This window comes from Musa acuminata, chromosome BXJ2-6 (genome assembly GCF_036884655.1).
Source record: "Musa acuminata AAA Group cultivar baxijiao chromosome BXJ2-6, Cavendish_Baxijiao_AAA, whole genome shotgun sequence".
Classification (NCBI taxonomy): domain Eukaryota; kingdom Viridiplantae; phylum Streptophyta; class Magnoliopsida; order Zingiberales; family Musaceae; genus Musa; species Musa acuminata.
The window spans coordinates 44,253,696-44,279,201 of record NC_088343.1 but is presented as its reverse complement, the minus strand read 5'-3'; the positions used below and the strand labels follow the sequence as shown (position 1 = coordinate 44,279,201).

The following is a 25,506-nucleotide window of genomic DNA, read 5'->3' as shown; positions in this document are numbered from 1 at the left end:
CACATGTCCACCATCTCGATGTCATCATGATAAACTAGATCTATTATGATTGTCATCGTATCCTAGATTTAACATGTCACAATGTCATGATCATAATTAAGTCTTAGAGTAATAAAAATCGTTCCTCATAATTAGTGTTGATCATAAAAATATATTATAACAGGATTCCTGATTGGAGACCCTTAGGATCGGACAAGTCGGATTCAAACAACATGAAGAAAAAGTACCTCGGTTGATTGTTTACACAGTCGGGCACGAATGATTTCAACTCAGTGGGCTGCCATTTGAAGCTTAACCCGTCCTTGTGATCGTATATAAAATTGAGTAGAACCTGTTTGTGTCGGTTGTTGTAATGTCACCACTTAGATTTTATTGATTCGTATTATCAAGCTGACATATATTCAACTTAGAATCTGACAAACCGGCAACATCTTTATTTGTCACACAAACATTTCGATCGAAGTAAATATATATACGTACATATATCTTCTTAAATAATTAGCTCCAATACTAAGGGGCCATTGTTGCAGTTTGATGGCTTTGGTCTTCCATGGTGTCTTTGATGTAGCCTTTGAAGATTCAGGTCTTTAGAGAGACTTTTATTTGGAGAACAAAAAGAAGAGAAGAACTTTATCTTGCTATTTCATTTCATTCAAGCTAATGTTTTATGAGTCTGAGATCTTCAGTTTTATAGGTATCTATATATATATATATATGTTGACTTGAAGAAGATCTACTGGATACTGAAGAGTAATAAGAAACGATATCAAGTAGATTTGATGCAAACAATAAAAAAAGAGTATTATGGTACTGTCAATGGATAATGCTATCCACACTGTCACCCATAGAAGATCACGATCAACTTTGGTGAAAGCTATGCAATGAACTTGGACTTGAGCCCCACATTCAACGCCGGTCGATGCTTAAAAGACAGTAGCTTGCTACGTCAAACAATGGATAGAAGCCCATTGGAAAATACAACGGGAAGCTAATGTTCCACCTTCTCTCTCGCATGGTTTTAGTCGGAAACTTGATGATGATGATGATAGGTTGGAACATTTTTAGTGTGGCACTTTGATGAGAATCACAGGCAAGTCTGAAAGAAAACTAGTGGAATTTCTTTGAGCCTACTCTACCTGAAATGTGATTCTGCAATGGAAAGTTCATGTCAGCCAAGATTCAGTGGCACGATTTGTGGACACTCCAACTGCCATGTTTATTATTGGAGTTGTTTATCCGACACTCTTGGTGGTCAAGAAAAGGTTAGTTAATGGTGAGCATGCTGGATTGGAGCATTCTGCTAGGTATGTATGACTGAGGCCTAACTAAACCTGAGACCTGAGTCAACAAGATCTTCGTATCTTTTCCTTTCCTGATCTTATGCTCGCTTAGCTCCATGGCTTTCGAACATGATGAATGGTCAGAAACAGTGGAGATTCTCGGGTCTTGTGTTGCTCTTTCGTTTCTACCCACACAAGCAAGAACCTGACGGGAGTGGAGGAGCACATACGTTGGAGATAAGGGTGATGATCCAAGGATGACAAGTTGATTTTGTTTATTTAGGCTGCAGAAGAATAATTAGGGTGCTCGCAGATATCGTTGAAGAAAGGAAGCGAGCTTTTCAGGAGCTGCAAATATTCTGTGGGGATATGACACTAGAAAAAGTGGTATCTTGAGATCATATTATTGGGTGCGGCTGTACATCGAAGGTCAAACTAAGGAAACCCTATGTTGTCTCTTTGCATGCATAGGGAAACAACATGTGCAAGTGTTTAAAGAGATGGACAAGAACTGCACCATGGGCAGATAATATTGCTGAGACTTGAGTCGTGCTTATCGAAGTTTAATCTCACATGAGAGGTAGCATGTCTTTTCTGAATCCTATAATTGTGAGAACTCTTTCGGAAAACTTGCCCGATCTTGTAGGAAAGATTTGCTTCTTCTATAGATTGTGCAAGTGGAAAAGGCAGCACAGGAAAAATGGCCAGCATTAAATGAGGTGGAATGTTTATCATGAATGAGTCATGGATGAGCAGTCACATCCTTTTTGGATTGATGAAGAACACAACTGTTCTGCAATCAGTTGCCTCTACATATATCCAAACAACCAGTGATCTGATAACTCGAGGAGTTCCAACATGGAAATGCAAACCAATAATCTGACAACTCGAGGAGTTCAACATGGAATTGGTTGCCTTTCAACAAAGAAAAGTAAAGGAAAATATGCATTCCAAGAGTAAAGATCCAAGAGAAACCTGAGATAGACACTCCATTCCCCACATATGAAGCTATATATTTATGTACATTACACCAAATATAAATATATATAACACAAACTTTCTGACACTAACTCAAAGGACACGACAAACAGTTCCAGCTTCTGCAAACTACACTGCAGATGATAACCACAGACACCAAGCTCCACCAGATCCAAACTCGTTCAGTATCTTGGGAAGGCCTTGCACACCAGAGGATTCTGCATCTCAAGAGACATCTTTAAGCACTCGGACAGGTCCACTCCAGTCTCCACAGGAACCCATTTGAACTGCTGCAGTAGCTGCGCCAGCCACAGGTGAACGGCAGCCAAGGCTAGGGCTTTGCCGGGGCACACCCTTCTTCCAGACCCGAAAGGTGCAAGCCGGAGGTCGGAACCCAGAACGCTCACGTCCTCCTCCATGAACCTCTCCGGCTCGAAGCTTTCGGGGTTCGGCCAGATGCGCTCGTCGTGGGTTATCGCCCACATGTTCACCATCGCTGTAGTCCCTGCAGGGATGAAGCTATCGCCGACGTGAACGTCATGGATGGCGAGGCGCGCCCAGGAGAGAAGGGGGCCGGGTGGGTGCAACCGGAGGGTTTCCTTGACTATGGATTGCAGGTAGGGCAGGTTGGGGATGTCGCCGTCTGCGACGGCGCGCGAGTTCCCGACGACGGCGTCGAGCTCCGACTGGGCTCTCCTCTGTATCTCCTGGTGCACCACCAGTCTTGCCATGATCCATTCCAGGAGGATAGCAACAGTGTCGGTTCCTCTAAAGATCATTTCCTGACAGAACGCCGTCCATGGTTGGGAGTTTAGCTCTAATCTAATCGTAATGGAGGCCTCAAGATATAACACATACTATACACATCAAGAAAAGAACAAGTAGAATCCATAAGATGGTTGCTACTACGACGATACGCTAACTCATACGATGGAATATGGTTTGAACATGTCAACTCTCAGATCTTTAGCAGGATTCACTGGTTACAGTGCATAAGATGGAGATGTGAGCTTCTAAGATGCGAGAGGATAAGGACACATTTAAGCCTTCAGATAAGTATCCGAACCAGCTAATCCAACAGAAGTCCCTTGACCTACCAAGACAACTACAACACAACTAAAAAGCACAGGAATATGATATGAAACCCAATCATTAAACTACAAGAATGTAGAACGAAGAAGAATGTCATGAGTGTTAATAATAATGCAAATCATGGAAGGGGAGCTCACCCACAGAACAGCAACCATGTCCGAATCAGAAAGCCTTTCTTCCTTCTCTAGATCTAACAGCACATCGACAAAGTCACCATCGACCGACTCTCCACCAGATCTCCTCCGCCTGTGCTCGCCTATGATGCCCCCCACGAACACATTAACCCTGGACACCAGTCCCCTGCACCTCTTTCTGATGCCCTGAGGATCCAACCAACTTAACAGAGGGACGTGATCGCTCCAGTTGAACTCACCGAGTAGCTCGTACCCTTCCGTGACCAGCTCTTCCAACTCCATGCCCTCGCCCTTCCCAAAATCGAATCTTTTGCCGAAAACAGTCGCCATCACGTTGCTCAGAGACCCAAAGTGCAGGACTTTCTTCACCTCCACCGCCCCATTCTTCTCCATGCTCGCCATTACGTCCCGGATCATTTGTTGTGCAATGGTCCGGCGGTGTTCTCCCGAAGCGGCGATCCTCTTGGGGCTAAACAAATGGGTGGCGGACATCCTCCGTAGGTTGCGCCAGTACTCGCCGAAGGGCGCGAAGCCCATTGCCCGATGGAAGAGGAGCTCGTAGGCGGATTCCTTGATGGGGCGATCGGCGAAGGCCGAGCTGTTGAGGATCTCCCGGGCGGTGTCGGGGCGGCTGGACACGACGAAGCGGGTGAGGCCGACGGAAAAGGCCATCAAGCCGGTGGCTTTGAGGGTTTCGGCGAGCGTGGCGAGGGACCGGTGCGCGGCAGCGCCGGACAAGCCGAGGACCATGCCCCGAGGGCCGGGGATCGAGCGTCCTGCCCTCGAGAGCGCCCATGCGAGCCCGCCGGGGTAGAACCAGAGAACCGAGAGGGCGGCGAGGAGGAAGGCCACGATCGAAGGCAGCGCCTCCGTCTTCGGGAGGAAGAGAAGGAACAGAGCGGACTCCACAGCCGAGGAGGAGGAATCCATCGTCGAAGTTTGAAGCAGTGGACGCAAGAAAAGCGAGACCTTTACTGGTCTGGCGAGGGTCTGTAGGGAACAAGAGAGGTTTCGGAGGGAGCAACGCCGTCGGAGACCGAGAGAGCGGTCACCTTATATAGAAGTCGGAACGCGAAGCGAGTCCCTCGCTCTCGCTGTAGCTTTACTACATAAAATTACTGATTTGCTCATGGTCCTGTGGAAATTAATTGTGGATCAGGAGCTGATAATAGACTTTCGAGGGAGGGCCATATGGTCCTTTCGGTTTGACAGATCGGAGCACAGGGAGGTGGGGTTACCTAAAGGATGCGACGCGAAGAGAAGACATGTGCCGAGATGGGACATTGGGCCATATATCGGCAGATTCCCGCCGCCTGTCTCAGCTTCGCCGCCGGCCCACCGCACGAATTGGAAAACCCGCCTCTTTTTCCGTGTACCCACTTCTATCTCCAGTGCAATATTTGCATACACGAATCGGGACCCACAGTATTTGCAATTCTCTTCTCTCTCCCAAAGCCTCTGCTCATGCAGGTTTCAGTTCCACCCATATTTATCTCCAACCTGCAACTCCGCTTTGCCCTGGTCCGATCTGATGGCTGCTCGTCTCTAACGCCACCACTTCTGCACTTCGTGATACCCCAGGTTGTGCAAGCGGCCGCACGGGGTCTTTCATGATGACTTTCCTGCGAGCGAGTGATCTGAAGGAACTTGACATGACATGGTGTTGCAGGTCGGCCGTCAGCGAGCTGCCATGGCATCCTCTGCTTCTCCTCATCTGGAATGCTGTCAATTTGTCACATCCAGCTCACGGTTTGTCCGATCACAATTGCAAGGCCACTGCACCGTCATTTCCAAGGTGCATTACACTATCGAGAAACGTAGCGAGACACAGTTGGAGATAAGCGAGAAAATTCACCAGCCAATCAACAAAGAATGGCAAAACTAGCAGCTTCCAAGACACCCAAATCTCCACTCTCAGTGAATATAAACTGGATTTCTACCAAATTTGATGCAGCAAATGCTGCTGATCCACCAACAACTCTCAGACCAAATCACCTCCCATGGATACAGCGAAGGCACAATATATATATATACAGTAGTCCTGCTTTCTCTTCTCCAAGTCTGTCAAAAGCTTTGCAGGTGGTTAACCATGGTTGCTCAATTGTTGCAGGCTTTCTCCCATAAATTCATATGACAGATGGTAGCATTTCGAACCATCAAGTCAAGAATCTAGGTGAAGGCATAGTGAGCGAGGGAACAAAGTTCAGTAGGACAAGAAACTATCCTTAGAACTTTTGTTCTCCCCTTTGGGATGATTGAGATGCTCATGTTCCTGCCTTCTGGGTGATTAGAACATAATTGTGTTGCTGGAATCCTGTTTGGAAAACAAATTTCATATAAAATATAAATTTCAAATTTCATATGAGACTCCATGGCCCAATGGATAAGGCGCTGGTCTACGAAACCAGAGATTCTGGGTTCGATCCCCAGTGGAGTCGTTTAGTTATATACCGCGGTTTTAGGTTGTCTTAAGAACTTAGTAATAGTAATCATTAATCTGTGGTTCAACCAATTAGCACTAGGACTCCATGGCCCAATGGATAAGGTGCTGGTCTACGGAACCAGAGATTCTGGGTTCGATCCCCAGTGGAGTCGTTTGAATGCTTGTTTTTAGCTCGTCTCGTAAGCACGGATCTTGACGCAAATTGGATATCTTTATGGTGGGACTCACGTCGGTCGCCGTGGCCACACTTCCCTGTTTGTGATTGGGCGATCCAGTGGAGCCCACCTAAACAGAACATATCATCGTCGGTGATGGGGTTCGCTGTGCGTGGGTGCAAAAGGTCATCCTGGATCGTTCTTTTTGAAAAAGGTCCCCACGTAGCGTTACCCACTCCCACTCTCGGTAAAACGCGGTGGGGCCAACGGATCCCTCGATGGTGGGCGAGGGTGGTAACGGTTCCAAGTGTATAGCAAGTGATGCTCTAACGATACAGGGTATACCCACACTCATCGCCGCTACTCTCATGGAACCACCGTTTTTCTTAACGTACTTCTTAAAACGCCCCGAGATCAGACTGATGGAGCCACATGATTAACTGTTAATCGTCGGGACCCACAAGAAAAAGACACGTACGCCGATCTCCGGACAAAGTGTTGGTCGACGCCATCTTTGGTGTGATTGAACGTGTACGGCTATCCTTTATAAACACCTGGTGTGGAGCCGCCCGCTGTTCCATCGCTGACGCCGTTCCCCATAACAAAAAGTAAAATTCCTCCACTACGCGGAGGCTCCTACTAACTCTTCTACCTTTGCTATCTTTGCGGTGATGACCCCACAGCCACTTATTGTGGCCCCAAAATTTTGACGAGTTACCACGAAGGTTGAAGATCGGGTGAGGCGAAGACACCAAGTCCGGGGAATAACTCCTCGAACCAGTGAAGTGTGCCCGACACGTGTCCCGATAAACCGGATACGTCGCGCCTAATTACTTCCTAGGATGTAAAGGACGGATGCGGGGTCGTCACTCTATTTGACACGTGTCTTCGTTGGTACCACCCGCCTCGGCCGCGGGCTCCATCGCTCCACTCCCTGCGTCCGTCCCGGCCGATTGTACTTGGATCGCACCTGATGACTTCTCTCTGATTCATCCGACTCCATTCTTTCCGTATGAGAGGTTTTGGGGCCGGATTATTCTTCCACCCTCTGAAAGTGATTTTTTTCTCACCATTCTTCCTTCCTCTCATGGCTTACCGCACCCTTCTCCGAGTTCTTCCGCAAATTTTTGGAGGTTATCGCCGGCGATAGCAAGATACCGTCGTCTCAATGCGATAAAAATTGTTTCTTGGCAGCGTTTTTGTGTGGTTCGGCAATGGAAAAGGAGCTCTCTTCCTTTTAGGAGACATTTTGAGCTGAATGATCCTTCCGCCTTCCAAATATCCAGTTCTTTTTACCTTCCCTCTTCCCTCCCCTGACATCTGCATGTTTTGCTCATAATTTTGACCATAGATAAAATTTTGCAAGCGTTTCGTGTGGCTTGGCAATGGAAGAGGAGCTCTCTGCGCGTGCACCGGGCTGCCAGAAGGATTTCTTGACGCGATTTGGAGCTGGCGGCGGGGAACAGGGGGAGAAGAGGACGCCTTGGGGGGATGGAGGGTCGGGAGAGACGGAGCTCAGCCTCGGTCTTTCCTTAGGCGGACGTGTTGGGCTGGAACCCAAGGAGAAGAGGCTCGTCCGGCCCTCTTCCTTCTCGACGTTTCCCACGGAGCGCGACTTCTCCGCGAATCATCCGGTCGCGAGAACGTGCTCCCTGCAGGCGGAGGCCGAGGTAGAGCACCGAAAGAGCAAGGAGTTGCTGGGCTTGAAGCGATTGGAGGCCAATGGTACTGTAGGCCGGAAAAACAAGATCTTTGACAAGGAATTCGCAAGGTTTCGGAACGGGGTCGGCCTTCACAGGCCACCGGCGTCGTCTGACACCGCCGGCAGAGTGGACGCATCGAAACGCTTCGGGCTGGCATCGCCCGTCTCGATTGGATCTGAGGGAAGCAGCTACTCCAGCTTGTATGACATCGACAGCCAGCCAAATCAAGGTAAAAAAATTCGACATTAATGTAGTACATGGCAGACTAATTTTTCCCTGGAGGTTCTAAATCGTCATCATATTGCCAGTTTTTGAAAGTCATCATGGTTCAACACTTTGGAATTTGGATCTGCTCTAGCAAATTGCAAGATATCAGCTATTTTTGTTGTTAATTGTTTGAGTGATGTTCCAGTGGCTGGCCACATAAACACCTCACACTGATAGGGAACTTTATAATTGGCTGCACAATTTGATTTCTGCTCATTATCTTCTGCTAGTTGTCCCCATGTGGCTCAAGAGGTCCATGTTAACCAGCACTAAGCAGTCAGAATGTCAAAATTGTAGAAGACAGTAGCTCCTTATGATTTCTTCTCTGATTATTCTATTACCAAAATAGACCTTTGCTAGACTGTAATATATATCAACATTAAAATGAAATAAGTGGATGAGTTTGACCATGATCAGACAATACTCCAAACTATGCTTAGCATCACATTTCACAAAAATCTGGTGTTCAGATTTAACCTGTTGCAGAGATTGATTTTGTTGTGTAAACTCACTGAAATGGAGAAAATAAGTTGGTTTGGACTTGGTGGTTTGCACCATTACATGGGAAATCCAAGTAACTAAACTAAAATGAGAAATACCCAAATACATGACTCATTGATATCCATTTTGACCTTTGTATCATAAGTGGAAGAGATTGATCATGGATAAAGCCTGTCATGTAGCCTTGCAATTTTTTATCTCACGATCAAGAAGGATTGTGTTTTAAAAGAGTTCAGGATTGTCTTGACGGGATTGGTGTGTTGATCCAAGTGCATGACAATTATGTAAGCCAAAAGTTGATGTGTTGCACAACCAATGTTTCAAATGTTGGTACCGGCCCTCGGGCAGATGAGTATGGTTGGATGTATCTTATGCCGGTACACCCCATGCCTTTTAGAATGCCAGAACAGGTTCAGCTGGAGGGGAGGGGAGAATTGAGAGAGAGAGAGAGAGAGAGAGAGGATGAGGAGGTGGCAACACAGTAGAAAGAGAAAGAGAGAGAAGTGTCTTTATTTATCTTAGTGTTAAAGGTAACCTTTTTGATGTCGCTTAATCCAATTATCATTTTAGCTGTGAGAATATCACTAAAAAATAATTTGAACTGAGATTACTTTAGTTGTTCCTCCTATCTATGTCTTTGTCTCGAACACATTACCTCGATGCTTTCAATCTGTGACTTCACTGTCATTACTGATAAGAGTTTATTATCTCAGGATTAAGCAACATCTCGGAGGTCAGGAGCTCCTTGACTGCAACAGCATTGTCTGATCAAAGCATTTGTAAGCCAAAAGCTACAGTATTAGGACAACGTGTTACCTGTGTCACCGAGGAGGATGACCGACCAAGGAAGGCTGCACGAGGAGGACCCAAAACCAAGGTACTAGAAAAGGTGGGAAAGAAAATGATCCAAGACATGCCTTGTGTTTCCACCATAGGAGATGGACCGAACGGAAGAAGAATCGAAGGGTTGCTCTACAAGTACGGGAAGGGGGAGGAAGTCAAGATTGTGTGCGTGTGCCATGGTAGTTTCTTCAGCCCTGCTGAGTTTGTCAAGCATGCAGGCAGCGGTGATGTGGCTCACCCACTGAGGCACATTGTTGTCAGTGCTTTGCCAGCAAAATTCTTGTGATGGCTTGCCTCATCACATGTTAGAACCATTTGGGTTACTTCAGAATGGTAAATCCCTGTAACTGGGAAGAAGCTATCAGAAAGAACAGCGTTTCTTTTTCTTCCTCTTGCGATTGAGTGAATGATGCATCTCTTGTGGAAATTGTGAGGATTTCTTCTTTTAATTCTGGTTTGCTCAGAATGTTATTAATGAGTGTCATTTTTATGTTATCTTGCACATGAATGTTTCACTGGCACAGCTTTGTGGTTTTTTTTTCCTTCTTCTGAGGAACTTTGTTTGGATTCAGTTGATTCTATATGCAAGTTGTAATCAGAACATAGCATCATACTTATTTGGATTCTTTAAGCAATATGTGAAGCATGTGGTCTGTGATACCATCCATTGGCAGATCCATCATGTATGTAATATTATATTTGAGTTTTCAACCTAATATAGAAAATATAAGGATTTATTCATATTTTTACCTATAAAAACAAATAAAAAGTGATAATTTTTTTGGCATTACCTTATTATAATATTTGGTGAAGTGTTATTTTATCTATTATTATTATTTTCTAAAACAATTAATTTGGCCTTTGTATTACAAATTGTAGTAGGTATGCAGAGGCTTCTTCATATGGTTCCAAAGGATGACTTGGGACGGTCTCTGCTCAACCACCACTGGCCTCCAGCTTTACCAAGTCCAAGTCGGCCTGCCATTGACCCTCGCGCTCCCGTGGAATCAACGCGCGCGCCTGCAATGGAAGGCAACCATTGCCCGCTGCTCGAGGGAATCCACCACCGCAGGTCTTCTCTCAAACTTTCAACCTTCTCCACTCCGCCGAGTCGTTTTCAGTCGTTGGTGTTCTCGTCGCCGTCGTCGTCGTCGTCGTCGTAGTCGATGCTTTTGTGACGGGGTCGAACTCTGTTCCATCGTCCGCAAACGCGTTAAGAAATGTGTCCAATTTAGGAGGCACAAAGAGCGCAGGCTCGTCGTCGCCCAACTCCGGCGAGCCTGATGTCTCAACTCCATAGTCTATGTGTTCTATAGATCTGGCAGCCTGACGGACGCGCGGAAATCGTTCGATGAAATGCTTATTAAAAGGGGGATTGGGCCGCGTGGAACAGGGCAGATAATTTATTGGGTATCGTCCGTCAGGCGTGCCGCCCCCACAAAAAAAAGACCCACCCGTCAGCACGCGACTCGCGAGTTAAATGCCTCGAAAGCCACAAAATTATTTAAATACTCGTTTACTCTCGAATAGAATTCGTCAGAATGGTGGGTTCCACTTGGTATGGGCAATGACAGTTCACGTACGTCGCCGCGTGATCCTTAATCGGTTACGAAGGATGTTTCTGCCAGATAAATAAATATCGTTTTGACTTCGTGCCGTTTCGGATCCATTTGACACGCCAATCAACTGCGATCAATACTGATTAAAGAAGACGGGCAAATTCTGTCGTTTTCTCTTCTTTCTCGCTTTTCAAACCCATTAATTGAATCCGATCCAAAATTTAAATTCGTTCAAAATAAATAATAGTTAATAAATTAAATAATATTGTAAAAATATATAAATATTTGAAATTTTTTGAAAATTATGGAATGTGAGTTATATACTACGCGTGATTTCCATCCCAAAGTTGTGATAAATTCACCTTAAATTAAGTAAAATAAAAAATAACAATTTCTCACTTTTAATGGTTTGATAATAATACAGTTGTAAATTATTTGTAAGATTTCCTAAAAAATTGAGATATGAGTTATATTATTTTTGAATAGGGACCGAAAAATAATATAGCTAACTCAAGTCCTCAAAAACTTTTTTGTGTCTTTAAAATCTTTGAACACTTTCTATAACAATATTCAACTTCTATTTGTCCGGAGGTTTTGGTATATATATCTTAAATTGGATAAAATAAAAAAAAGTCATGATTTCACAAAAAGGGAGAAAAAAAAACATAATTTTAAAATATAAAAAAAATCATTTAGGTATTTTTAAGTTATTTGTAAGTTTTATTAAAAATTTTAAAAAATAAAAAAAGTGGGGTGGGATGTGAGTTATACTGTTTTTTAGTAAGTCCAAATACAACTATGTAACTTAGATATGTTATTATCCAAAAATATTAATATTTAACGAAACATTGAAAGAATCTAATAAAACCCTAATCGATAATTTATTCTATTTTTTGGCAACTAAAAGACCTAATTTCGATTAATTCGATTGTTAAAAGTTTAAAATTTTTATTTTGTTAATTTTGTTATCAATTTAAGCTGAAATTATAAGATATTTATTGTTCAATTATTTTTATATTTTTAGTTTCATTTTTATTTTTATTAATATAAAATGTATATTAATATTATTTAATCTATTAGCCGCTTCTTTTGTATTTTGGGGGGGGGGGGGGGGGGTTTTGGTTTATATTTTAGATCGGTTCAATTCAATTAGGGGGAAAAAATCGAAAACAAATAGGATAAAAGTAAAGAATTTTTTAGGGAATTTGCTCGAGAAGTAACGTATCCTCTCAGCTGCCAGTAGCAATCCAATCTGGGGATGTATCCCCTCACCAAACCTGAATCAACGATCCATCGCCTCACCAGGAAGTCCGTGCGATCGTCGCTTTTGCTTGGAGGTATTATTCCGTGTTCAATCACTGTATTTATTCTAATCGAGTGTGAATTCATCAACGATCCCATTGCCTCCTATTATTCCGCCGAATATTCTTTTTTCGCCCCTCTATATTTATCGATTTCATTTCCCCACAATTACTCCAGTGCGGGCTTCGCCCCGGTTGAGGTTAGATTGGGAGAAGAGGCGCGGAGTGTGGGAGAGGGGAGGAAGCGAGGAGGATATCATGGCATCCCTCTGTGAGCTCTCTTTCCCTGCTTCTCTTGCTCTCGTCTCTAATTGAATGGATTCGTTATTTCGACTCGTGTCGTGTGTTTCCTCCCTCCTCGTGCCCTGTGTTTGATGAGATCTCCGCCATCTTTTCTTCGATTGACGATTTGGGGTGGAGTTGTTTCGAAGGATCAAGAAAAATTGCTTTTTTTCATGTTCTCAAGTGGAAAGATATTTTCTTCATGTCAATAAATGATGGTTGATGTTCAGTATATATGAACCAAACGTCGGCAATGTAGGAGGGTTGTTTATAGGTGATCGTTTGCCATCTTGAGTAACCATGCTATGTATACTTCTGCTCTTGTCATGCATCTGTTTCTTGTTATACTTTTGGTTACTCCAGTGATGATTGTATTTACTAATTCTATTTTGGTCACCTGTTGGCTTTATATTGCTTATTCATTTGCATTTCTTCTGATATATGGACTTAAGATGGTGTGTGAAATGAGTAATTTTGCTATGTTTACTTCTGCTTCTGTCATGCATCTGTGTCGTTCTGTTCTTCATTTAGGTGAGTTACTCGTAAATTTGATCATTTTGAAAATGTTGTTATGGGTCATCACATTTGTTAAGATTTGAAATTTGTGTTGCTTGTTCATTTGCATTGCTAGTGTCAGTCGAACTCCTGAGTCCTATTGCAGACGTCCACTTTCTTCTGCTTTTTTTACAAAGACGTGTTGTCGATTTTATCATCCTGAAACAATAAATATCTACTAAGTTCTCAATTTGGCCAAGTGCTGGCTTCTGGATCCAAGATGGTGCTCAAACTGAGAGCTTTTTCTATCTATATTTTCTTTTGCTTTTCTCATGCATTCGTGCCTTCTTTTTTGTTTCATAAACATATGTTCCATTTTATGGTATTGGGAAAGTGAAAACTGATGATCATTTCTACTAGTTTCTATTGCCTTGTGATATTTTGACTCAAGATGGTGCTCAACATGTTTCTTTCTTCTTTTGGCAGGGATTGCTTCTTTGCTTCTTTTCTCCTTGTTTAACTTGACTGTCGGGAGGCCAATCTACCTGCTGCCAAGCAAACAAGACAACAAAGTCAAACAGCCCCTGCAGACATCGAGACCATATAACATTGCTCATCGGGGTTCGAATGGAGAGATTCCCGAAGAAACAGCTGCTGCCTATATGGTAACTATAATCCAACTTGAGTTGCAAGATCAGAGGACCATAGAATATTTTCTGTGATCTGCCATTATGATTATTTACTTCATTCTGATTTTCAATTGACAAATGTTCCATGTTTTACTGTATGAGAATTGATTTGCACATGATTTTTTGAACAATATCTACTTGAGTTTGTGTTCTCTGAGGACCACATGTAATAATATACAGAATAAGAGTTCAGATCAAGCAGGCAAGCAACTGGATTATTTGTCTTATGATCCTGTTTGAAGCAAGACAGAATCATTTGAATTTTTGTCATCAATAAAAGTCCACGAATGGATCCTAGCTATGACCTCAGCCATCTGATATCTGCATTTCTGAAATTACTTATTTTGATGTTTGTTCTTCTCACCTACAATCATCAATGACAATCTTGATTTCTAATTTTATTACCTGATGTTGATTATTAGGAAACCTTGTGATAAGGCAACTCTTGATGGTCAAGTAAGCATCAACATAAAAAGAAAGGGCATAGTCTTAGAAAATTTTAAGCTATCTATTTGTTTCAGGAGATGAGTCCTCACAGAAAAAGTATTATTTTGGAACCTTCATGAAGCCCAAAGATGCTATGAAAAGTCAAACTATGTGTAGTGAAGTGATAATGCTTCCTTGATTATTCCAAATCTAAAATAGTATTTGGTTGTTCTTGCAGAGAGCCATCGAAGAAGGTGCCGACTTCATAGAGACTGATATCCTTGCAAGTAAAGATGGCTCGTTAATTTGCTTTCATGATGTAATACTTGATGATACAACTGATATTGCCAAACATAAGGAGTTTGCCGATCGCAAAAGAACCTATGAAGTTCAAGGGTCTAACATGACTGGGTACTTTGTAGGTATGTGTTCCTACAATTAATTGTTCTATTGGTCTTGTTCCCAAATAGTTTTATCAACACACGTTGGATGGTTTGAAATTTTTTAGACTGCTTTTGTTGGTCAACTCTGCAAATCTTAAGATGTCTTGTTACTAAAATGGTCCTAACAATTGGATGACAAATGTAAAATATTTGACTGCTGTAGTTAAATTCTGTTTGGTTGATATTGGAAAACTGAGGATTAAGCAGTCTGTGGTTGCAATTGGTGTTAATTCATATCAGATAACCAAGATGTACTGGAGCTCTTAGAAGATAAATTAATTACTTGCTTGTAGGTTCTTTCCGGAAAGCAGCTTCCAGCTGTCTCGAAAGTGATTGTGTGGATCACTGTATCTTTTGATTTCTCGTGTCTTATAAACTGCATCAGCACCGTTGCAACTGACATCATACTGTTTGGCTTATTTACAGTGGATTTTACACTTGATGAACTTAAATCACTTAGAGTGAAGCAGAGGTATCCATTCCGAGATCAACAGTATAATGGTATGCTTATTTGGGTTTAATTTTGATGAATTTTTCAATGATATGTACATTTAATTTAGTTTGCATTGTTCTTTCTTATAATACTTTTTCCTTTTGTTTCAATTTACTTGTTTTATTCATTTAATATCAACTCAATTTTTTTTGTCACTTATCTTTCCTTCATATATATGATAAATAAATTAATGCTTTGGCATGACCTGCCAACAGTTCTCCCCTTAGTTTAGCTGAGTCCCTAGAACAGTTCTTGAGCACAGATGTTTCAGGCTGAAAATATTTCAGTCTTAGGCTTGGACAGTAATCCTGCTGGATATGGCTTTTGGATACCCAGCTTCTACGTGGTTTTTGCCAAGCAAGTAAATAATTTAACATTAACAATGATAGCGTAGGTTTCTGAACCTGATCGGTTGACTTCTTTAGTCTATCGAAACAAGGTACAATGGCCTAAGTGATTGAATTGGATGAAAATTTAACAGGTAGCTGAATGGTTTCATGTATTTATCTTGACTAGACCTTGAAAGTACATCTGGAATAGTCCTGGGAAATTTGCACTTTATAGTTGGAATTTTATAATGTTGACCTTTTGACGATGACTAATAGAAGAATTGGCTTGTTTAACATTACATTGCTACAACACTAATTCTTGTTCCAATCTGTTAATCAGGTAAATTTTCAATTATCACGTTTGAGGAGTTCATTGCCATTGCTCTTGATGCCAACAGAATTGTTGGAATATACCCAGAGATCAAAAATCCAGTTTTCATCAATCAGCATGTGAGTGATCTGTATTTGTCCTGACTCCTGAGAATGTATCTGCATCACCAATAAATCAAATTATAGATTTTTAGCGAGAAGTAAACATTTCAATGTAAAAAAATTTGGAGAGACAATTTTCCTGTAATGTTTCTTCAAACAACATAGTGACCTCTTAATTATCTTATGTGCTTCTGTCATTAAACTCTTAGGAGGATTTTCATAGCTATTCCATTTTCGCAGGTCAAATGGCCCCATGGGAAGAAATTTGAGGACAAGTTTGTTGGGTTGCTACTGAAGTATGGGTATAAAGGTGCATACATGTCGGAGGATTGGCTGAAGCAACCAGTGTTCATACAGTCTTTTGCTTCAACTTCTTTAATATACATTTCAAACATGACAGATTCTCCAAAAATATTTTTAATTGATGACTTCACCATGCCAACGCAAGACACAAATCAGGTTTGCTTGTGCCCAAACGAGGATATTCTGCTATATTTTTTAATTAAACTAAATTTGGAGTGTTGAATTATGTATCAGTGACCGCATAAATACATTTATGTTGATTGAAGAATATCTTAGCAATGACTTTTATATTTGATTTGACATAATTAGTTTGGTCACTATCTTCTGCAATTTTCTATGGTTCACTATGCATACTAATTTTTATTTGTTTGTTGCAGTCATATTGGGAAATTACTTCAGATAGTTTTCTTGAATACATCAGAAGCTATGTGGTTGGAATCGGACCCTGGAAGGACACAATTGTTCCCCCAGAAAATAACCACTTGACTACACCCTCTGATCTTGTTGATAGAGCACATGCACATAATCTTCAGGTAAGCTGTTTGTTTTCATTCTCGTGCCTCCTCTCTGTTAGTTCCATCTATCATCTGCCTTTAATTGGTTTTCTTTATGTTTTTTGCATCCATATTGTTGGTTGTGCTTTGTTTATGCTGCAGATGCACATAATGAGCTTTGCAATAATCACGTTAGTGATTGTTTTACTGTCTTCAGTGTACGATGATCATTTGTATAGGCAATTTATTGCTTGGAAGTACAACCAAGGTCATAATAAACACCTTGAGAGTTGTATAGTCATAATTTTGTTTGGAAATTTACCTGGGAGATGCTGCTTCCAGTGACTTGTGGTCTGGTCTTGATCTTATTGAGTTCAGTTCCAACCTAACGTATGATACCCAGAACTATGTTCTTTTACATGTTGCCATTGATTACTTGTTTGCTGACAGCTTATCGTTTGCTTTTTGTTCAGCATTTCATGTGCTTAGATGGTTTAGAAGTTTATCCTTGATATCCCCTCGCTGATATTGATTGTTTTACACTTTTTTGTTAATCGCAGGTACATCCATACACCTACAGGAATGAGAATTCGTTCTTACACTTTGATTTCCATCAAGACCCATATTCCGAGTATGAGTACTGGCTAAACAAAATTGGGGTCGATGGATTATTCACCGACTTCACTGGAAGTCTTCACAAGTATCAGGAGTGGGCAGCTGCATCTGGCACGGATGAGAAGAGCGCATACGGCCTACTGCACAAGATTGCGCTTATGATCTCCTCTTATGATTGAGAATGAATATTTTTAGCCAGTGTAAAATGTATCCATTGCCAAACGTGCAACGTTGATGTTTAGTTCTCGACTTTCATTGAAAGATTTATCATGCGAACAATCTATTTGGATCTTGATATGTATGATACGGAGAAACTATGAAGCTTAATATGTTTTTATGTGTATATTTTGATTTATATATGTGGAGATCAAATTTTAAATATGAGAACTATTACTGATATTGGCGAGAGTCTTGTACGTTGAATAAATATATATTTTTATGTGAGTGTCATTATTTATTATATTATTATACATAATTAGTATTAAAATTATTTGTTTGTACGGTTAATTTATGATCGATGGCAAGAAACTAAGAATATCCATCTCTCGGAATCATCATTTATGAGAATTTGTTGTGATGTGAAAAATATTAGCATAAGTTTTTTTATATTTCTATATATGTTTTTTAATTAAAAAAGGATTAATGTTAATATGGCAGGAAGTGATTGAATTAAATTTAAAAGGGGGCAAATATGACATGTGAAGGATTTTAATATATGTTAATTAAATGTTGATAACTTACGATATGTCGTCGTACGTAATATGATAATATGACATTACAACATGATGTCGAATGCGACTCATCATCCATTTGACATTATCTTCACGCGAGCTCTCGTTATCCTCCCTCCCGCGCCGGGCTTCATCCGGACCTCTCATTCTTCCACGAAGAAGAATGAATGCTTCGGGGTAGAAACGGTGGGACTCGCGACGGATGAGAGTTCTAATGGCTTGCAGGATGTATCCTCTCAGGCATGGGTTTCGGACGATTCCTGGTATGTCTTTCTTGGTCTCGAGATTTCTTTCTTTTCTTCCCTTGTGCTGCATATATGAGATGATGGATTAGGAGGAATTAATGCAAGCAGAGAAGAGTTTATTCGGTGAATCGTGAGTGGCGTATGGGTGAAAATATGAACTGTTTCTGCCACTCTGTTGCTACAACTCAGGAGTGAGTTCGGGCCAAGCTGATGATTGTTTAGGTTGGATTCCTTTTGTTAGATCTGTGAGGAGCGAGTATTTAAGATGTGCTGTGCTTCTTCTGTTGGTCGATCGGAGAGTAAAGGAAATGGAGATGAAGACAGGATGTTTGAGGAAATGATCGAAAGAGCCTAGTCCTGCAAGATCACCCCATATGCAGAGCTGGTGGTACCCAAATCGACCATTACGAAAGCATTCATATTGCTGATTTATACTACTCTAGTCTAGCATCGGTGGTCAAAAGAGAGGATGAACTAAATGATACGCCATAATAATCTTCATATTTGGTTGGATTTCCATCAAACTATAGAAAATTTCAGGTGTTGTGTTTGCAGTCTACACTCGGGTTTCCTTCCAAGACAGAAGTACTCCCATGTTTGTTTGCTTGAGCCTTCAGACCCTCTCTTTTCTGTAATCTCTTTGATGGATGACTTCACAGTTCTACCTAGGCAGGCTAGAGACCGGTATCATATGACAATAAATATGTCTATGCTTAGGATTAGCTCGAGGCTGATTTCGACTCGTAATGTACATGACACTCACAATATGGATTCGAATCTGAGACCTATCACTTGTGAACAAAGTTGGATGTCTATGTCTCTGTTGAGACACGACTCGTAGAGTTTTACTTGGTGGTCATGATTAGAACTTAGAAAGGGGCAACTTCTATGAAAAATGTACTCAAAATGTATGACTTGCCCTCCATCACATAGTTCAAAATTTAATTTCTGGTTTTACAAATAATTGTTGTGAATAATCTCAAATGTTGTACGGTGCAATTATGAAATTTAACCAATTTTTTATACCTGAGAAGCTCTTATAAACTGTGAACCTGATTATTTTAATTGAAAGGGAGAATTCTCATGCGTTGCCTTTTCTGTAGATAATCATCTTTCAAGATTACACAGGCGATCTTCATACAACAGCAGGAAACGGCCGGTCATCATTGGTGGCAATGTTTTTTCTCTGCCTAATTCGGAACCACCAAACAGTCTGATGCATGACAAGCTTCACGTGAAGGTTAGTTTCGACACAAACTTTGCCGGTTCTCTCTCTCTCTCTCTCTCTCTTTGTAGATGTGTATATGCTGTAAAGAAGTGAGCAGAAGTATGAATTTTAAGACAACTCTCTCTGACGTAACTTTAGTGAGGATATTGATAAGGGATCATTTGATCGGTAGATCATTGATGTGGGCCGTAGGCTCGTGGACGTATCTGTACTATTTTATCTTTTTCATAGCATGTGAGTTCAAAAAGAGTCTATGAGGATAAGGAAGATCCGACGGACTTATGAGTCCTTGGTTCCCATACTCCTCAATGAAACCATACTCTTCAACCAATGTAAGATTAAATGATCTTATCAGTATTCTTCCCCTCCTAAGGGGAGTTTGTGAGCGAGTTTGCTCGATCGAGGTGTAGGCCTCGGGCTCTCTTTCTAGTGCTAATCTGATAAGGGATCATTTGGTCGATCGATCATTGGTGCGACCCGTAAGCTCGTGAGGAATTGTCCTCTTTGAGCGATGAGCATACCTGCATGATTATCCTTTTCGGAATATGTGAGTTTCAAAAAATATCTCTATACGTAAAAGAGATCCGACGGATTTATGAACTTTTAGTTCAGACTCCTCAACCAATATGAGACTAAATAACCTTATCAAATATAAGATCTACCGTTACATATGCTATTATTTTTCTTCATTCCTTTTCCTATGGATTTCGATGTTAGGAAATCCAAAGCTTGAATAATCGACTGGGAAATCGTGATCAGGTTTCTGCAGTAAGAAGGAGAAGAGCATATCTACAGTCGGACACTTACGTCCTTTTGGAGCCAGGCAAAAGCGAAGAGTTTGTAACAGAGGAAGAACTCCGGCTGAGGTTGAAGGGTTGGCTGGAGAACTGGCCTGCCAATGCATTGCCACCGGATCTTGCAGAGTTCAACACTGTTGATGATGCTGTTTCTCACCTCGTCAGGTCTGTATGCGAGCTAGAGATCGATGGCCAGCTTGGCTCCATACAGTGGTACCAAGTGCAACTAGAATGAGGGGCCTGCAACAAATACCACCATATAATTAATTAATTATATGACTTGTTTGATATGTCCTCTTGCAGTAATAATCATGATTTACATTATACCGATATAACGATCAATTATCGATACAATACATATCTACCGAGTTATACTGAACATACTATACTGATACAAGATACATTGATATCGATCCTTTGTTAAACCGATGCATACCGCTCATACAACTCACTTTTCTTCTTTAACCTTAATTTTGCCACCAGCTGTTCCTCTTTGATATCATGTTACAGAAAAAATGACATGCATCGAGCAACTTGTCCTAGAAGATCAAAAAGGAGCAAAAGAACAAAGACATGGTACTGAAATATCAAATATGTAATAAGACTCATATAGTTGCTGAATTTGTATTTTTAAACACAATTGCGATGCACTTATTTACAAAGGTGACAGAGTGACGATATAACCTATCCGACTGACATACTAATCCCAATCGTCATCGAAGAAACCAGCATCTTTCATCTCGGAATAGTACACATTCTCTATGCGCAAATCTTCTTCCTGTACACAAATTCATACAGCAAGTCCTTGTAGAATATCAAACTTAAAAAAATACACTAGCCAAACCAGAGAAATTTCGGCAAGGGAACAGGGAAGCAGACCTGGAAAAAATCAGCCAGGAAGATCACATAGAGAAGCGGAAGATAGAGAGAGTGGTAGCATACGGTTATAAGATTGGACAACCTGCAACAAGAAGCAAGATTAGCTTTTGGCAGCAAAACCTCTAACATCTGTAGGATCGAAAAGACTATAAATGATACCAGATCCCGAACCCAGCTCCATTTCCCACAAGCAGACAACCAAACACGGACATTGTATTTAATAACAGCATAACACAAACATAATTGTAGAATGCTGGTCTTGCTGCTAACAGGAAAGACAAAAATTAAAAGATTCCAAGAGAACAACATACAGCACAACGTTTAAACATAATAGCCGCACCAAAATGAGGATCACCTGGCAACCTCTCTCTCCACTTTGAGTGGTGCATGAAGAAAATGGAGCCATAGACTGCAGTAAGCAACAACTTGTGGACAATCCACAAACCCCATCTTGCTTGATGTGCTGTTTCATTGTTGTCTGCAAATAATGGAACCCCGAAACCAAATATATAGATTGCCTGAAAAAGAAAATGAAACTTCATGTTAGCTATTTTATTGCTAGAACCACAATAACAGTCTATCCACAACAAAAAACAAAATACCTATCGAAGATGCATGCACAAGAACACATGCATATATAAAGTACTCATGAAATACATATTTTTATAAGCACAAGTGCAGAACATACATAAACATATGTAAATGTTACATATGAAATACACATTCATACGCAAAGTAGTCAATCGTAGAAGCATTAATGCATGTGCTGAACCATATATGCTTTACATACATACAAGAAAAACATCAACAAAAAAATACACTACATACACATGTACATATATAGGCTGTGCACACAAAATCAAATAAGAGGTGAAGCTGGGAATATAAAAAAGAAGCATCAGATGCAATAATCTGCCTAGATATAACAATGATCTACCTAGATAGAGGAAGGGGGAGGAGCTGGGAGAAGTATACCATCACCATCAACATATTCCTAGACATATTAAATACATTAACTTTGTTATGATCATTAAGAATCTCCTTGATGTTCTATGCACAAGTTTGAAGTAACTTTGTGAATGTAATGTGTTCTGTTGAGCATGGAATATCTAATTGTACAAAGTGCATCTTCATTTCATATATAAGATTACAGCAGCATATTGAAAACACATTTGATAATTGCTATTTCCTACTGAGTCATGTTCTACTGTTTAAGACTTCCCTCGTTGGCATATCCATAGTGTATTTTGATTGTCTTATGTCTGTATTTGTTCTTCGTAATTTATTTTTAACCGTATCTCGTTCCATTCAGTTTATCTTATTTCTACCATTCATACTTCTTTCATCTCTCTCACAACTACTACTATAATCAGCATTTCTTATAGTGTTACCTAGGGGTGTTCAAACTGGTTCGAACCGAATCGTTAAGAGCCAAACTGAACCGAACCATTTTTTTTTATTAGGTTTGGTTACAGTAAGATAATGTGAACCAGAATTGATCGGGATCTACCTAACCGAACTAATTCAAAACCGATTAATCCGGTTCGGCTAATCAATTTATAATTTCAAGTAATTTAAAATATATATATTTTTTTTCGAATGAACTGGTTCAATTCAATTGAACCAAACCGGAATCTGAGTCAAATTGGGCAACACTACAATATTTGTGAAATTGAGCTCACCTTATTTGTAAAATTGGGCATTTGGGTCAGTTTGATTAATCAGTTTGAACCAATTAAGGGCTTAGGGTAGTGAACTCAACCGGATTGATATCTTTTACTCGAACCAATTAATTGAGCCAAAAAAGGGTACCCCCAAACCAAAACTGTTATAGCCTTCAAAACCGAACCATTGGTGAACCGGTTCACTGATTTTGAACCGGTTAGGTTTAGCTTCGGTTTCAGTTTGGTTTGATTTCCCTGTTCAATTTGAACACCCCTAGACTGTTACCAGTGATAGATAGTGTTTTCTCTCTTTACTGTTGTGAATCACGCTCAGCAACCGTTCAGATATGATCTAGCCTCCCCTTGGGCATATTCACCCGGCATCCTCATAAATACCATTGTTAGTCGGTTAATGGTGCTCCTCTCCTAATTGTCATAAGATTAAAAACCTCTCTTCCGATCATACAACTAGGGATGTTCTTGAATTCTGACATATTGTATGTCAATTTACTCACAGTAATGGCTATTTTATCTATTATGGGTCTCTTCACTAAAACTATCACAATTCACATACCATGACTTTAAGTTCCTCTCAATTCACATTCTCATAAACAAGACAAAGTAACTTTTACCAATCACATACCAACAAGGATGGCCATTAACGGAAGCAGAATAAAGGAACTGGAGAAGCAACTCTGTCTAAAACATTAATTGCTAAAGTAATTAACAAACGTTTAGCATCATTAGTTACCTTCAATAATGTATCAGCAGCAACAATTACTGCAGATATTACAAATGTACGTGTTAAAACGTCCAATCCACCTGCATGATTTCCTTGAAGTAGAAAGGCCAACAAGCTAACTTCTAAAAATAACATCCCAGATTCTGTGAACAATGACAACATATTCCAAGATAATTCTTTCTCAGGCGAACATTGCCATGCCTGCATCCAAATAAACAGGTGAGAGAACATTGAGATAGACTCACATTACTTGATTGGCTTGCTATGAGTAAGGGTTCAAAAATCATAAATCACTGCATTAATCAGCTTCCTGCAAGTAATTTCCCTTTAAACATACTAAACATGTAATGGTTCCAAACATTTAATGTACTTCTACAGCACATGGTTTCACACCTTGCTTTTAGTTTTACTTGTTTCCCAATAAATAATAGGGACATTTGTTGTCCCACAATGATTCCTAATGTCCATATACAGCAGTGACTATTGTTATAGTTCATGATCAGCATCTATCTGTCATCAGAATTGGTAATCTATGATATTAATTTCCATTAGAAGTTTGCTTGCATGCCAATGTTTGACAAAACCCAGAAACCAGCAACTATCCTCCATTTTACTCCTTATGCATGCAAAATTGTGAATAAGCAAAACAAGATTGCAGTAAGCAAGAAGTTTTTACAGGCCCAACGCCGAAGTCCCTGCCTTTGATGAACCTATGACACTATAGAATCATGTGAGTGATATGATTCAAGTTATTTATCAGGGAATAGATAGTAATCTATCTAATATTCAATACAAATAAAAACTAATTACAAACTTCATAAGAATCAACGTACGCAGAAGGGTACCAGGAAACAAACAATAGTTGATACTAAGCTATGATATTCTCCAGATTGTAGGTTGAGTTGTCATCAATGGATAAAAGTGGTGTCTCCTGCATTTTTTTACCTGATATTGAAACATGTTGAGGACAACACCCACCTAAATTTGAGTACATCGAACACATGCACTAGGGTAACTTGTAATAGCCAATCTTCTATGAGTGCATGCGAGACCCAAAGAGCAATTACTGAACCATCAATATTCATAAACAATTGAAACAAGTTTTTACCACAGGCGACTCAATTACCACTTAAAATATCCGGAGCACTAAAGAAGAGCTAAAATGCCGTACCTGGACAAGGCACCATAGAAGATTGAGAACGCTGACGAGCCAGAGGAGGGCGTAATAGGCAATCATGACATAAGAGTAGCCATTCGTGAGCTTGGCGAAGCTCTTCCGCGCCAGAGACGCGAGGTAGGCGACAAAGATCACCGAGGGGACGATCAATGCGAGATTGTACAGGAGCCCATGGCAACCCACGAGCCACGACGGGGAGACCGACGCGCTCCCGCCTGCGGGTCCCGGAAGCACAACCGTCTCCGCTTCCGTCCCCGCCGGCGCGGCCGCGAGTGAGACCGCGGTGAGGAGGTCCTCTAACGGTCTCATCTCAGCGGATCCGAGGCAGAGATCATCGGCGCCGAGGACTACCCTCGAACCCAACCCGATCCAAGTCGAGATGGGAGCACAACGAAACGGGAGAATTGGGAGCTCGAAGGGGGAATTCCCGAAACCCTAATTCCGCTTTCCTCTGCGAACCGATGACCTTTATGCACTCTCGATGAACGCAGAAGGGTCGATTACGAAGAGCTGAAACTTCTTACACGGCCAAGTCACGCCGGTCCCACCTACCCGGATGGCTATTTCTTGGTGACATGAAGAGTGAAACAAGCGGGACCCGCATAAAACCCATAGATTTGCTATTCTTGCCAATGACAAAGCAGGTACACGCGCAGGGCAAATCACGCAGGTGCAGAAAACGCACGACACGTTGACCTATTGGTTTAGGCCGGTTCGCTCACCCATGTTAATTGCCGACCGGTTCGCGCGTTAAGCCGACCTGTACCCTACACCGATGGGCCGACA

At 41.1% G+C, this 25,506-nt stretch overlaps 5 protein-coding genes and 2 non-coding genes across 8 annotated transcripts; 5 read left to right on the top strand and 2 right to left on the bottom strand.

Annotated features, from left to right (window-relative positions):
• Positions 1-2,206: 2,206 nt before the first annotated feature.
• LOC135613734 (cytochrome P450 78A5-like) lies at positions 2,207-4,493 on the bottom strand. The gene is made up of 2 exons (XM_065110772.1): positions 3,488-4,493; positions 2,207-3,040 (listed from the first exon to the last, which is right to left on the bottom strand). Exons 1-2 carry the CDS (start codon positions 4,412-4,414, stop codon positions 2,441-2,443), a joined length of 1,527 nt encoding a protein of 508 aa, XP_064966844.1. The 5' UTR covers positions 4,415-4,493; the 3' UTR covers positions 2,207-2,440.
• A 1,356-nt stretch (positions 4,494-5,849) lies between these two features.
• Positions 5,850-5,922, top strand: TRNAR-ACG (transfer RNA arginine (anticodon ACG)). The gene has a single exon. It is a non-coding gene; the product is annotated as a tRNA-Arg (tRNA).
• Positions 5,923-6,006: 84 nt separating this feature from the next.
• TRNAR-ACG (transfer RNA arginine (anticodon ACG)) lies at positions 6,007-6,079 on the top strand. The gene has a single exon. It is a non-coding gene; the product is annotated as a tRNA-Arg (tRNA).
• A 956-nt stretch (positions 6,080-7,035) lies between these two features.
• Positions 7,036-9,891, top strand: LOC135615895 (ninja-family protein AFP3-like). The gene is made up of 2 exons (XM_065114977.1): positions 7,036-8,014; positions 9,267-9,891. The coding sequence occupies exons 1-2, from the start codon at positions 7,468-7,470 to the stop codon at positions 9,680-9,682; spliced, it is 963 nt and encodes a 320-aa protein (XP_064971049.1). The 5' UTR covers positions 7,036-7,467; the 3' UTR covers positions 9,683-9,891.
• A 2,241-nt stretch (positions 9,892-12,132) lies between these two features.
• Positions 12,133-17,600, top strand: LOC135615893 (glycerophosphodiester phosphodiesterase GDPD6-like). 2 transcript variants are annotated; one of them, XM_065114973.1, is made up of 9 exons: positions 12,133-12,292; positions 12,435-12,527; positions 13,520-13,698; positions 14,387-14,570; positions 15,018-15,092; positions 15,754-15,863; positions 16,086-16,304; positions 16,526-16,681; positions 17,203-17,600. In XM_065114973.1, the coding sequence occupies exons 1-9, from the start codon at positions 12,214-12,216 to the stop codon at positions 17,434-17,436; spliced, it is 1,329 nt and encodes a 442-aa protein (XP_064971045.1). In that variant the 5' UTR covers positions 12,133-12,213; the 3' UTR covers positions 17,437-17,600. The 2 variants fall into 2 exon arrangements, with proteins under 2 accessions (XP_064971045.1, XP_064971046.1); XM_065114974.1 differs by lacking the exon at positions 12,435-12,527 and having other exon boundaries at positions 12,135-12,292.
• Positions 17,601-18,086: 486 nt separating this feature from the next.
• LOC135615894 (protein CHLORORESPIRATORY REDUCTION 7, chloroplastic-like) lies at positions 18,087-20,548 on the top strand. Its single transcript, XM_065114976.1, has 3 exons — positions 18,087-18,251; positions 19,337-19,473; positions 20,221-20,548. Exons 1-3 carry the CDS (start codon positions 18,191-18,193, stop codon positions 20,491-20,493), a joined length of 471 nt encoding a protein of 156 aa, XP_064971048.1. The 5' UTR covers positions 18,087-18,190; the 3' UTR covers positions 20,494-20,548.
• LOC103990088 (protein CANDIDATE G-PROTEIN COUPLED RECEPTOR 2) lies at positions 20,079-25,426 on the bottom strand. The gene is made up of 7 exons (XM_018827731.2): positions 24,715-25,426; positions 23,553-23,744; positions 21,493-21,655; positions 21,297-21,399; positions 21,138-21,219; positions 20,943-21,036; positions 20,079-20,498 (listed from the first exon to the last, which is right to left on the bottom strand). The coding sequence occupies exons 1-6, from the start codon at positions 25,027-25,029 to the stop codon at positions 20,959-20,961; spliced, it is 933 nt and encodes a 310-aa protein (XP_018683276.2). The 5' UTR covers positions 25,030-25,426; the 3' UTR covers positions 20,079-20,498; positions 20,943-20,958.
• Positions 25,427-25,506: the final 80 nt, after the last annotated feature.

Excerpts from the sequence above, each read along its gene's own strand:
- LOC135613734 (XM_065110772.1), bottom strand. The coding sequence starts at position 4,414 with ATGGATTCCTCCTCCTCGGCTGTGGAGTCCGCTCTGTTCCTTCTCTTC. Across the intron at positions 3,041-3,487 it reads ACATGGTTGCTGTTCTGTGG|GAAATGATCTTTAGAGGAAC; the intron begins GTGAGCTCCCCT and ends GCGTTCTGTCAG.
- LOC135615895 (XM_065114977.1), top strand. The coding sequence starts at position 7,468 with ATGGAAGAGGAGCTCTCTGCGCGTGCACCGGGCTGCCAGAAGGATTTC. Across the intron at positions 8,015-9,266 it reads CGACAGCCAGCCAAATCAAG|GATTAAGCAACATCTCGGAG; the intron begins GTAAAAAAATTC and ends TTATTATCTCAG.
- LOC135615893 (XM_065114973.1), top strand. The coding sequence starts at position 12,214 with ATGTATCCCCTCACCAAACCTGAATCAACGATCCATCGCCTCACCAGG. Across the intron at positions 13,699-14,386 it reads AAACAGCTGCTGCCTATATG|AGAGCCATCGAAGAAGGTGC; the intron begins GTAACTATAATC and ends TTGTTCTTGCAG. Across the intron at positions 15,864-16,085 it reads CAGTTTTCATCAATCAGCAT|GTCAAATGGCCCCATGGGAA; the intron begins GTGAGTGATCTG and ends CCATTTTCGCAG.
- LOC135615894 (XM_065114976.1), top strand. The coding sequence starts at position 18,191 with ATGAGAGTTCTAATGGCTTGCAGGATGTATCCTCTCAGGCATGGGTTT. Across the intron at positions 18,252-19,336 it reads TGGGTTTCGGACGATTCCTG|ATAATCATCTTTCAAGATTA; the intron begins GTATGTCTTTCT and ends CCTTTTCTGTAG. Across the intron at positions 19,474-20,220 it reads ATGACAAGCTTCACGTGAAG|GTTTCTGCAGTAAGAAGGAG; the intron begins GTTAGTTTCGAC and ends AATCGTGATCAG.
- LOC103990088 (XM_018827731.2), bottom strand. The coding sequence starts at position 25,029 with ATGAGACCGTTAGAGGACCTCCTCACCGCGGTCTCACTCGCGGCCGCG. Across the intron at positions 21,656-23,552 it reads CTGCTGATACATTATTGAAG|GCAATCTATATATTTGGTTT; the intron begins GTAACTAATGAT and ends TTTCTTTTTCAG. Across the intron at positions 21,037-21,137 it reads TCCTGGCTGATTTTTTCCAG|GAAGAAGATTTGCGCATAGA; the intron begins GTCTGCTTCCCT and ends ATTTGTGTACAG.